We start from the raw sequence: 13,785 nt of genomic DNA on the forward strand, positions 1-13,785 counted from the left end.
GAGTTTTTTCATTTTGACAGTTATCAATATAACAAAACCAAAATATATAGGTACCTGGTAAGGAAGTTGACTTAGAAGATTACTCTGCCTTGTAAGTCTGTCTTCCTCACGGAGCCCAGCGATCCTCTTAGGATGCTGAAAGACTCCCAGGAGCTGAAGTATCAAGGGTTGCAACCCATACAACAGGACCTCATCAAACCCCTAATCTGGGCGCTCTCAAGAAATGACTTTGACCACCCGCCAAATCAACCAGGATGCGAAAGGCTTCTTAGCCTTCCGAACAACCCATAAAACAATATTAAAAACATTTCAAGAGACAGATTAAAAGGATATTGGAATTAGGGAAGTGTAGTGGTAGAACCCTCACCCACTACTGCACTCGCTGCAACGAATGGACCCAGTGTGTAGCAGTCCTCGTAAAGAGTCTGGACATCTTTTAAGCAAAATGACGCGAACACTGACTTGCTTCTCCAAAAAGTCGCGTCCATAATACTTTGCAGAGATTTATTTTGCTTGAAGGCCACGGAGGTTGCTATATCTCTAACTTCGTGCGTCTTAACCTTAAGCAAACATCGGTCTTTCTCATTCAAGTGAGAATGAGCTTCTCGTATTAAAAAAATCTGATAAAATATGACAAAGCATTCTTTGACATAGGCAATGAAGGTTTCTTAACTGAGCACCATAATGCCTCAGATTTCCCTCGTAATGACTTAGTACGAGCTAAATCGAACTTAAGAGCTCTAACAGGACATAATACTCTTTCCAGTTCGTTGCCTACGATCTCTGATAAGCAAGGAATATCAAAAGATTTAGGCCAAGGACGAGAAGGCAGTTCATTTTTGGCCAGGAAACCAAGTTGAAGTGAACAAGTGGCTTTTTTCTGTAGAAAAGCCGATGTTCTTACTGAAGGCATGAAGTTCATTGACCCTTTTAGTCGAAGCCAAGCACACTAGGAAAAGTGTCTTGAGGGTGAGATCCTTCAGGGAGGCTGAATGTAATGGCTCAAACCTGTCTGACATGAGGAACCTTAGGACCACGTCTAAGTTCCATCCAGGAGTTGCCAAACGACGTTCCTTAGAGGTCTCGAAAGACTTAAGGAGATCTTGGAGATCTTTATTGTTGGAAAGATCTAAGCCTCTATGTCGAAAGACCGAAGCCAACATGCTCCTGTAGCCCTTAATCGTGGGAGCTGAAAGGGAGTGAACCTTTCTCAGATGTAAAAGAAAATCTGCGATTTGGGCTACAGAGGTACTGGACGAGGACACAGATGCTGACTTGCACCAGTCTCGAAAGACTTCCCACTTCGACTGGTATACTCTAATGGTAGAAGCTCTCCTAGCTCTTGCAATCGCACTGGCTGCCTCCTTCGAAAAGCCTCTAGCTCTTGAGAGTCTTTCGATAGTCTGAAGGAAGTCAGACGAAGAGCGGGGAGGCTTTAATGGACATTCTTTACGTGGGGCTGACGTAACAGATCTACCGTTAGAGGAAGACTTCTTGGAAAGTCTACCAGCCATTGAAGTACCTCGGTGCACCAGTCTCTCGCGGGCCAGAGGGTAGCAACCAACGTCAACCTTGTCCCTTCGTGAGAGGCGAACTTCTGCAGTACCTTGTTGACTATCTTGAATGGTGGGAATGCATATAAGTCCAGAAAAGACCAATCCAGTAGAAACGCGTCTATGTAGATTGCTTCTGTATCTAGGACTGGAGAGCAATAGATTGGAAACCTTTTGGTCAACGAGGAGGCAAAGAGGTCTATGGTGGGTTGACCCCAAGTAGCCCAAAGACTCTTGCCCACGTCATTGTGGAGGGTCCATTCCGTGGGTATCACCTGACCCTTCCGACTGAGACAGTCTGCCAAGACGTTCAAGTCCCCCTGGATGAATCTCGTCAACAGGGAGATGCCTCGAATTCTTGACCATAAGAGAAGGTCCCTTGCGATCTCAAGCAGCGTGAAGGAGTGTGTGCCTCCTTGCTTGGAGATGTACGCCAAAGTTGTGGTGTTGTCTGAGTTGCCTCTACCACTAAGTTTCGAAGAAGCCTTCTAATATCATCAAGGCCAAGTGGACTGCTAATAGCTCCTTGCCGTTGATGTGCATGCTCTTCTGACTTGAGGTCCACAGACCCGAGCATTCCCGACCGTCCAGGGTCGCACCCCAACCCAAATCCGACGCGTCTGAGGACAACACGTGGTTTGGGTTCTTGACTGCTAGGGATAGTCCCTCTCTCAGACTGATATTACTGTCCCACCATTTCAGGCATGCCTTTACTGGTTCGGAGACTGGGAATGATACCGTCTCTAATGTCTTGTCCTAGTTCCAGTGAAAGGCTAGATGGAACCGGAGAGGCAGAAGGTGGTCTCCCTAGTGAGACAAACTGCTCCAGGGATGAGAGAGTCCCTACGAGACTGTTCCAACTCCTGACTGAATAAACGTTTCGTTTCAGCATTAGTTGGACTTCGAGCAGGGCTTGACTGCGAATCTCCATCCCCAAATATAGAATAAACTGGGATGGGATCAGTTGGGACTTTTAGGTTGACCAAAAGTCCCAACTCCCTGGCCAGACTCAACGTCCAATGTAGATCCTGCAGACAGCGAAGACTAGACGATGCTCTGAGAAGCCAGTCGTCCAAGTACAGGGAGGCTCGGATCCCCGATAGATGGAGGGATTTTGCCACATTCCTCATGAGCCTCGTAAACACGAGAGGCGCAGGACTGAGGCCAAAGCACAGGGCTCGAAACTGGTACCCCACATTCCTGTAAACAAACCTCAGAAACGGTTGGGAATCCGGGTGTATAGGAATGTGGAAGTATGCCTCCTGAAGGTCGAGAGAGACCATCCAGTCGCCTTCCATAAATGCTGTCAAGACAGCCTGGTAGACTTCATCGTGAAGTTTGTCTTGACAATGAACACATTGAGCGCACTTGCCTCTTACGTACTCCTGCAGTGAACATGGCTGCCAAATCATGGAGCCATCCCTGAGGGACTTGTTCCTGCAGAGAACGTGGCTGTCAGATCATTGGAGCCATCCCTGAAAGCCTTGTTTATGCATGACATAATTGTACAGCAAAACTTCAAAGGCTCGAAAATAGCTGTGAAGTCGACCTGTAAAATCTTGGAGCGTCTCATGGCCAGGCGCCAGGGAGAGTCTATGAGGTTTGAGAAGTCTATCTGGGCAGAGGCAGGAACTCCCAAGCCGAGAACTTCTCTCGTGTCATATCAGACTCTCGCTCTATAAGCCAGTTTAAAAGAAGGGAAAGCAAAGGCTGTCTCCCCCAAACTCCTCCTGGTGATAAACCAGTTGCCTAGCAAACGTAAAGCTCTCTTAGAAGAGCGAGAGAGCACTAGTTTATAAAACAACGGCTTCGAAGTAGCTAGGCCTAGTGTAAGCTCTGACGTTTAGGCGAACGAGGAGCAGCAGTTACAAAAAGATCCGGACAAAGATCCTTAAAAATCAGCATGATTTATTTAAAGTCCATAGAGGGCTAAGCAGCTTTAGGCTCCTCTCCGTCTGACAGAGTCCTCAAGGGAATATCAGTAGGAGGGGGAACAGCAACTTCCTCATCTGAAGGAACCTTGTCCGATAATAGCCGAGTCTCAAGCAAGGGAGAGACCTACCGTGGTGGCAATGCTTTACAAGCAGAGTCCACACGCACTGGTGCATTAGTAGCGGACCAGGACGCAACGTCATGTAACTGCTTGACAGTCTGTGAACTGTCAACAACAACAGGTGCGTGAGACCAGGACGCAACGTCATGTAACTGCTTGACAGTCTGTGAACTGTCAACAACAACAGGCGCGTGAGGACGCACAGCGTCCACTCGAGACTGCTTTGACCGCCTAGACTGAGCAGTCAAAACAATTCTAGAATGCGGAGGTTGACGCTCAGCGTCAAAACAAGTCAACTCCGATTGTTAGCGAACGTCCTGAACGTCAACAGGAGCATCAGCAAGTGGCCTAACGTCCAAATGTGGCTGAAAATCCACACGAGACCGCATCGAGTGTGGTTCTAAACAACCTGACTGACGTGACTTGGCTACGCCAACGTCAACAGGACGCACAAAGGAACGTTAGGGTGGCTGAAGGCCAGGATCTCGATGAGATAAACGGCTAGGCTCAACGGACTTATCGGCAGAATAGTCTTCCATAAGGGAGGCAAGCTTATTCTGCATGTCTTGCCGTACAACCCATTTAGGATCAATGGGAATGGTTGCGGTAAGAGACGAGGGTAACGTCTGTGACCGCAAAACCTTGCCTGCAAAAAGACTCTCGGAGTCTGTGTTACGCTTTTGTTAGGCGGCGAGCAGTCTTCCGATGACTGCATAGGGTCAGAGCTGTCCTAATGGTTAAAACCAGGACGCTGGACCTGTCCTGAAAGGACTGACTTTCGCTTAAAGGGCCTCGAAACCTTGTTCCACGGTTTCTTATGCGAAAAGCCTTCGGATGACGAGGAGAAAATCGTCTCTCTCGCCTTATGGTAGGGGTGATCTTGGTAAGATACACCCGATACCATAGAGGGAACGTCTGGTTCGCTGATCAAGGCCTCTCGAACCCATAAGTCGTACGACATTACTTCTCCCCTGGGCTTGGGAGCTTGCAAGAGGTCCCGGACTAGGCGAACGACAGGCACGAACAGACGAACCCTCGGTCGCAACATTAATAACACTTTGCGCAATATCACTTTATCACTACGATTTTCTGTTTTGCACTTATTTCACTGAAATCGAATTTTTTAACAATTCACATTAGGTATGAATAAAACTGATTTCTACCTGAAGCACGCAATTCTACCCTCATCAAAAGGTTGTAATTGCGAAATCAGTCGTATAATGTAAGCACATTAATACCAGCAAAAAACAGTAAACATATTTTAAGATAAAAAAATCAGTGGCTGGGGAAAAGACTAAACACTAGTTCATTCAAAACTACGTTTTCAATCTCTCACCGTACATTGCCTGGGGACGAGAATAAAAAACTAAAAACGTTTTATCCTTTCTCCCCGTACAGAGACTAGGGACGAGAGTAACTCGAGAACAACGTTACCCGCTTGGGACGAGATAAAGATCGGAACGTTTTCTCTCCTCTCTCTCCCTCCGTCTCTATCTCTCTCTCTCTCTCTCTCTTGATTTCGCACCTAAGAGAAGAGCCCACTTACGTTTCGTCAAAAAAACAGGTTATTTGACCAAAGGAAAAAACTGAAAGGTTTTTCAATTAAAAAGTTCCTTTAAAATAGAATTTAAAACATTTAAGCTTTGAAAGAAGAATGAACAAAACGTCAGAATCGATTTACTCTTTCTGCAAAGTGAAACCGTGATACTCTCTCTCTCTATCGTAACGATAGAGCGCAAACTGCGTAGCATAAATAAACTAAACGTTAGTTCATCTTTGAAACAGTACGAAGACTATTCAAAGAAAATCTTTCATAAAATATCTATTAAAAAATATTCATTTAATAAGTTTTAAATCATTAGCTCTTTAAAAGCTATTTACGATTGAAAGGGCTCAACGTTGTTTAACTTCGGTTTCCAAGTTAGGACCGCCTACTCTCAGGAAAGGTCGCATATAAACAAATCATTAAAATTTATTTTGATGTTTATTATAAATGGAAAGCTAATCGAAGAGGCCTAATAAAGGCGGTTGAGATATAAAATATATAGAGGAAAATCTATAATTAATTTATAACGTGATAAGATAATTGCTAAAAGCCTAAACACACTTCCGTACTGAGGGAAGGGTCGGCCATTTAAAAGTCAAGGAAAGTCCATCCTCTCTCTCCTCCAAAGTCATCAAAAATTAAATCTATCCAAAAACGAGTTCAAGATTTAAGTTGAAGATAAAACACCTGTACTGCGAAAGCTCAAACCAAAATGAAGTACTTCACCAAATACGTTAAGAAAACTCCAGGTTCTACAGCGAGTATGAATACGTCTTGTCGTCAACGTCGACAGAGAAGAATTGAAGGTTTTGTTTACATACAAGAGTGGTATCTGGCCGACAGTTGGCGCTGGTGGGCACACCCGCAACCTTCATAGCGATCGCTCGCGAGTTTTTTGAGTGTGTTTTCTGTCGAGCCGCAGAGTTGCAGCTATTATATATTCACCGGCTAAGTTAAATATTTAAAAACATGAATCCACAACTGTGCTCATTCCATGCATCACTATGCACATAATTTTTTCATTTGTCTTCATAAATAAGGTTTAAGGGATGCAAAATAAAATAAAAAAGTTGATCAAAAGATGGAAAGCTCTGGTGAAATGTTTTATAATCTATGGCACCAGGAGGCTACGAAGGCATACTGCAGGTATAAAGTATTGGGAGTTTAATTTCCAATTGCAAAATATTTTATGCACATCCTCAGGCCAAAATGCTCTAAGCACAACATTTGAGTTTGATGGTAACGTGCAGAAGTAACATTTTAAACAACATGAATCTTAAATGATATTAAACATATAAGACCAAGAAAACTTAAGATGCACATTTAAATTATCTAGATATAAAAAATCCTCAGGAAGACTACAAGTTTTACTAGGAATAACTGCCATTTGTAAAATGGAACAACATATAAAGGGTACTATCATTGACCAAAACCTTTTGAAAGTTTAATTTTATATGTATCATATTCATGACCTTTACTGTATATAATATATGAGTTTATTTTTGAGCTACTAGTGTAATCAACTCACATTCTTTTATTTCAATGTGGGAGTTAACACTAAATATCACAAACTGTGCCACTGTAATTTAAGAGAGACAAATGTTTCTCCTATAACAACAGAACAGTTATTCATTGCAGTAAAAGGGCTACAGGAATTATAAAGCAAACAAGGCATTTTGGAGCTGTGCTGAAAATAACACACAAACAAAAGTCATGCACATCAAACAGGTTACCTCCTTCTCCCTCCCCGTTTTCTATTTTCTGCTGATCTGTCTCGATAACCTCACTAGGTTCATGAAGGAGGTAATCATCTGTTGTACCCTCCCAAGAGGTTTGTTCTGTATCTACGCAATGGTTAACCGTAGAAAGTTTTGTGTTAATCAAAGGGAACAGATTAAAAGCTTGACTTAGAGTAAGATTAGGATCATGTTAAAAACTTGTGAAAGCAATCTCAAATACAGTTTTGTTCCCAATTACTGTATGAATAAGCTACTACTGTATATGCTGAAAACCAAAGTCAAACCAAGGGTTGGGTTATTTAAAAAGTTAAACAGCTGAGTACTTAAGCAACGATATTGTGCATCTAAGACAATACTTACCATCTTCTTTATCTTTCTAACTTATTTCAGAACTTAATTTTAAAGTGTAAATCTTATAAGCTTACGAGTTAAGTTACAATACCTAAATAGCATCCTTAAAAACACGCGGGTGAGTAACCAAGACAGTATTCTTAACACTGTACAATTTAATAAAAGCCACAAAATATCTACAGCATAAAAATATGTAAAATCTACTTCTTTTATCTATTAATCAATTGTTTCTCCTTGTGCATAATTAAGAATTTCAAAATTAAACTCTACACAAGATAATCAATATCCTCATTAAAAAATTGGATTACAATAGAAGTAATTAATAAAATCTTTAGTTCTTCAGAATGTTTATCAATAATATATCTAGAACAAGTTACAGTACTGCTTATTTATTGTTAGTCTTCTTAAAATTCTATAGCTTATATACAATATATGATACAATCTTTACCAAAACTGATGTTAATATCCAAATAACTTCTGAAACTTATGTTACATTCGCATTTATGAACGGCTGATAAATTTACTCTAAAAAACCTGAATAAAAATAATTTTTCAAAACTTTCAAACCTCTACCAGCATATGAAATATGTTAATATCAGCAAGACTTTATATAAAACCCAATATCAAAAGTACCAAAGTAAAGTTATTACATCAACAAAGATAAAGTATCATTCATAAATTTAGTTGACCCCATTATCAATAGTGGGAATTACTTATTTATACAATAAAACATAAATTTACATGGTCATTTTCAAAATCGAAAAACTGCAGAATAGAATATTCCTGAAGCAGCATTGCACTACCCTTTATACAAAAAAATTCAAAAGTGAAACTTACCAGCTTCCGTATATTTTGCCCCTGGACGAGCAGAAGAAAGAAGTTCTGCAAAATTTGGGGGAGGCCAAGCGGAGGGTGAAATTTTCCCTGGAGTTAAAATCTGTGCTGGAGAAGCCTCCGTATGGGACCAAAAGTACATCAAATCAGGCTGAAGGAAGGAAATGTTAAAAAAAATATTAATTTCTCATTTAGATGCAAGTTAATTGCAATACCTTCGCAAGTTGGGCATTACCGTACAACTTACAATACAATATATGGAAAATTTAATAAAACAAAAGAAAAAATCAAATATTCAAGCAGGATTCTGCTTAATCTATATTTTAACATCTTTCGATCATATTTAAATACAGATGAGGAGAGGAGGTTCACGGTGAAAAGACAATCAGTATATGTGTACAGTTCTAGATGTATATTGTGGTCTTACTTTCAAAAGATTAAATAGAAGGAGTATGAGGAAGTGAAAGAGCAGAATTTTTTTCTATACATCAAAAGATGTTTCCTCATGCAAATGTGTACAGTATATACTTTCGTAACTAATACCGCAGTCAGAATAGTCCCTGACTCACCTACCCTTTGTCTGGCATGCAGGATAATATAGTGACAAGTTTACCTTGCACAACTGACACATTAGGTAAATACTGGCCGTCGGATCACACAAATTACATTTGAAGTAAATGCCCCGTGGGGTTAAGGAGAGCATTTACCAATTGTGTTTGCAGGAACAATTGTTTTGTGTCAACAAAAATACTGTATTTCATCATAAGCTAGTTGATAATTATCATGGGCCTCCCTTGCTATTTAGGAAAGGCTGAAATACTTTAATGTTTTCCTTGTCTAACAATTCCATCAATGTAAATTTCAAGAAACATCCTGAATGAGTCATGACAAGCCTAAAGTTATTTATTAATCCTTTACATCCAGGAAAAAGGGTAACTGAGGATTCAGAACTTGATAATCCTCCTGGCAGTGCATGTTTCTGCACCCTCATGGTGTGAAGGAGAAGGATGAGATGATAAAGTGTGTTGTAAGAGAGTACTGGTACAATTAGTTTACATTACAGCGTGAAGTTGGAAAGTAATGGCAGTCTTTCAAAATCTACCTCTGGTGTGGAAGATGTCCCAGATATTACATTTTTTTTTCTCTAATACTGAATAACGTCAATTGGAATAATATTTCTTTCACTTCCTCACCATTGGGTTGGATCACCTTGATGTGACAAGAGGATATGTGCTAAATCAGTGTTATCTAAAAAATATTCAGGCAGAAAGATGAATGATGAAAGATGCTCCAGTATTTTTGAAAATCAATAAGTATGCTTGCTTGAGATAATACTCCCAAGGATGAAAACTCTTTGAACTGGGTGCTGCTAAAGACAGCAGGCCTAAGATGGAAGCACTAGTTTTCCATAGTAACTGCTTAAATATACTAAATAGCAGAAAAGAAGAAATGAAAAGAGTAATATATATCAGCTATAGCTCGACTAACTTCTGGTCAAATCAGAAACTTGTAATTAAACCTTGTCACACAAGTTTACTTAAAGCATATAACACAGATTCATGTACATCATTAAACCTTATTTCTTATCAATAAAAAATGCAAAACCCCTTGTATCCTTGTATCGCAATGAAGAGATTAAATTGGCAGTTAACAAGTCTCAGTTGTGATTGGTAATCCATTTTTTTCAATCTTCCTGCTATGAGATTATTGAACAATTTTGGAGGACCATAAAGTCAACCAAACTCTTGGGGTCTTTGGGCTAATTGCATTCTGATTTGCAACAAGGGCTATTTTCCCTCTTGGGGTCTTTGGGCTAGTCACATTCTGATTTGCAACAAGGGCTGCCTTTCCTCTTGGGGTCTTTTGGCCTGGTTGCATGCTGACTTGCAACAAGGGCTGCTTTCCCTCTTGGGGTCTTTGGGCTAGTCGCATTTTGATTTGCAATAAGGTCTGCATCTTCACTAGTAAATAACAATAATAATATCTACTTAGGAAATATCTGAAGGCCAAGTGCTTGTACGTGAAGAGAATAGCTTCTGTCCATGAACAGAAAGATTGGTGATACTGGGAACATCTCGACCAGGATATTTTGTATATACGAGTACTATATAGGATTGGAATTATAATTACACTAATACATTAATTATGGCTCCAATTAAAGTAAATAATAACTAAGCACTTACTATACCCTACGTCAATATAACATACTATATTATGTTTTCTTATAAGTCTAATACTGTACTTGATTTCTCTACTATACATTTTTGTTTCACTAAACACAAAACACCAGCCAAATGCCTTCTGTAGTCACAATTAAAAGTTAATCTTCAGCATAATGCTGATGAACACAACTAAATGGCTTAACTGACTTTATAACACTCTGACAAAGTTTGATCTAAATCATATTTTCATTAACAGACGAAACTAGAGGGGCACTTAGTACAGTGCAGACCTCCGCCGCAGCAGCTTATTTCTTGACTTTGACCTTAACCTTTGACATTGGCATGTATTAATTGGCGTGGATTTTCATACACTCAAATATGAACCAAGTTTGAAGTCTCTGCTGTGAGAACGATGTTCATACTTAGGGCTGATTATACGTGAATTGGAAGTTTGACCATTACCTTGACCCTGACCTTCCAAAATTTTATTATTTCCAGCTTTTAACATAACAGTTAATCCCTGCAAGTTTCATTACTCTACGATTAAAATTATGGCCAGGAAGCTGTTCACAAACAAGCAAACACGTGCACACAAACAAACACACAAACGGGGTAAAACATAACCTCCTTCAAATTTTTTGGCAGAGGTAAAAAGATATGAATAAGGACAATTCTTACCCTAAAGAGTAATTCTAAAGGTGCACTGACATCCTCTATTTGGCGTAAGACACCAGCTGCTAGAAGATATGTGCAAAACTGTGTGGCTAAAATTTTGAGATCTTGATTTGTGATAACATGTCGAAGGTAATGTCCATCACTGAAGGCACTAACAAACCAGTTTATCAACATCTGACCTGTAAAAGTAACATGAAATACATTATTTTACAAATCATGTACAGTCTATCAAATACCTATAATATTTTTTGCAAATAGTGTAGATCTCATCAAATATAATTTCATACCAGAACAATATTGTACATCAGACATGTCCATAAACACTACTAACCATAAGCATTACTTCAGAACTGAAAAGGGGAATTGGCTACAAGGATTGGTCGTATGCTCAAATTTCACTTTATGAACTTAGATTAGTTACTTGATTTCTAGAAAACATTGCTTTATTACTCTATTTTTTGTGAAATCTAAAGGCTTCTTTGCCATTACAGTATCATCAATGTGTACATCTGTGATCATGGCTAATAATTTTTAGTGGTTGCCAACCTCATAATGAATAAATTGGACTAGCATGGTTAGTTCAATACAGCAATTTCTTCCATGAACTCTTAAGGTTTACATCCTATTCACATGTAGCCCCTTTATTTCTTTATAGGTTTACCCAAATCTATGAACTAATAGTATAAAATAGACCTAATTTATTATTTTGCCTCTTAAAGATTTCTAAACATTCACTCAAAATAATATTTTTGTTTTCGATGCTTAGCTCTTGATATTGAACAAAAAAGATTCAAGGTTATGACAGTGTCCCACAGGTATATCTTTTTTAGCCTCCTCTTCTCCATGGACCGAGTCAAAACCATTGACACATTTGCAATCTGATCAACTATAAAAAAAAAAAAATACTATTACTTGAACATTGAGGGATAAAGTTTCAATAGCTAAAAGCTTCCTAAATCTACTCCAGGATTATGGCAACTTTACCACAAGTCGAGAGGTCAAAGGTAAAGTCTGGTGATCTTAGTATAAAAAATACAGCTGTACATCTACTTCTACATTGAGACTGCAATATCTAAAATGTAAATTCTGTATATATCTACAGTATACTTCTTTGGATAACCAAATGATGTTTTGAAGTTTGTTAGTTATTTTACTTTAAATTTAATGTGTAACTGCCATGACAGGTGGCAAAACCAACCAACCCAGTAATTTATTTATAATGTTGGCTCAAGTGGTATGCTTCACTTCTGATATTTAGGGATAGTGAGAGAAAAACTCTGCAGTCTTCTCTCTTCCTCTCTTCATGACATGTACTGTAAAGTGAAACTCCTCCCAACAAGTAAATCCCTTCTTCAAAAGAACTTCAAGAGGTTACCAAGGACTCCACAATTTCTTGTAAATAAAGACAATATCCCAACATCATATAATTCAAAAGTTATGGTCAAGTTTAAATTCATGTTTGGCCTTCAATCTTCAATTACAAAATTGACCCTGCCTACTCTAAGCACACAAAGCCTGTATCTCATATAGCTGAAATGTTAAAGTATACTTTAAATTTGACCTTTGATCTTAAAGTTAACCTTGACCATAATTTAATAAAAATTTTGAATGCCTACATCTTACAGATGATGAATGGAGAAGTATCGAATTAAAAGCTCAAGACAGAGACAACTGGCGAAATCTAACAGAGCCACTTTGCTTCAATAGGCGTAGCAGGAGATGATGATGATGATGACATCTTACAGAAGATGTAACTAAATTCTTATGTCTTTATTTTCAAAGAATCTAAAGTTATATGGCCCTCATATCAATTAATAAAACAGGAGCCTTCTAAACTTCAAACATGTAAATCCCTAATCTCTTCTTGATTAACCCTTTCTCCAAAAAATTAGAATTGTGCCTGTTGTATGTGGGCCATTAGCCCCTCAGTTTGAGGCATAGCCTCCTCAATTTTCTCGTAAAACTCAAAAATAAACTCCGGGAGAAAGGAAACGACCTTTCCGTTTTCTCTTTATTTCCTCTCTGCCCTCTACTACAGATTCAAAAACAGCTTGGGGGAGCACGCAGGTCCCATGGTTCCTTTTTGTAGAAAACTTCACATAAAAAAAATAGATAACATTGCGATACAGACAAGACAAATCCATTTAACCAGCAAATTATAAATTTATTACTTTTATTCTCGTTAAAGCTTCCCCAAAGGTAAAAAAAATACAAATATGTGACGAAAACGGGAGAGGGGAAGTCCCGGCTCCCATCCACTCGGGAAATTAATACAGTTTTCACAATATAATCACAATTCACATGGATTACTCTTTATAATTGTAATGACCCAATCATAATAACATATCAACCTTTCAAATAAACATATTTTTCAATAAATCAACTATTTCGATAATGTCAACAAACCTGGGTGCGTTCTCATTGGACAAACACTACACTTACCAGCGTAAACGAACGTTGGGTGCGTTTTCATAGGACAAACAAACCAACATTTAACATCCTCCCCACCATAGGAGTGTCTCAACACTCCTATCATCATCAGAGCCTTCCAAGGCTATCTTATTACCTTAATCTACAAGTCAAGTTTAATAGGAACCTTAATAGGTCTTCCCTTTCGGGACTTACCAACATTAGACACTAAGGGTGATTCTACAGGCTCCTGTCTAAGATTCTCAAGTCTCTCCTCCTGGGAATTACTACCCATTTCACCCTTCAAATCAGTTATTTCTAGATTATACAAATTTTGCACAGGTCTGGATATAAATCCACGTTTGGTTTTAACCTCAACACTTCTAACAACCCCATCTTTTCCAGGATACAACTTAGTAATAACTCCAAGAGGCCACCTTAACCTTGGCACCCGTTCATCCTT

At 39.0% G+C, this 13,785-nt stretch overlaps 1 protein-coding gene across 3 annotated transcripts in view; it reads right to left on the reverse strand.

Moving 5' to 3' along the window:
* The window catches only part of LOC137616297 (uncharacterized), a 308,280-nt gene that overhangs the window by 116,604 nt on the left and 177,891 nt on the right, over window positions 1-13,785 (reverse strand). For all 3 annotated transcript variants that reach the window (XM_068345942.1, XM_068345941.1, XM_068345940.1), the window contains 2 exons: window positions 10,917-11,092; window positions 8,080-8,227 (listed from right to left, as the gene is read on the reverse strand). In XM_068345942.1, coding sequence (XP_068202043.1) covers window positions 8,080-8,227; window positions 10,917-11,092 — 324 coding nt within the window. The remainder of the gene's footprint in view (window positions 1-8,079; window positions 8,228-10,916; window positions 11,093-13,785) is intronic.

This window comes from Palaemon carinicauda, chromosome 22, assembly GCF_036898095.1.
Source record: "Palaemon carinicauda isolate YSFRI2023 chromosome 22, ASM3689809v2, whole genome shotgun sequence".
NCBI classification, from domain to species: domain Eukaryota; kingdom Metazoa; phylum Arthropoda; class Malacostraca; order Decapoda; family Palaemonidae; genus Palaemon; species Palaemon carinicauda.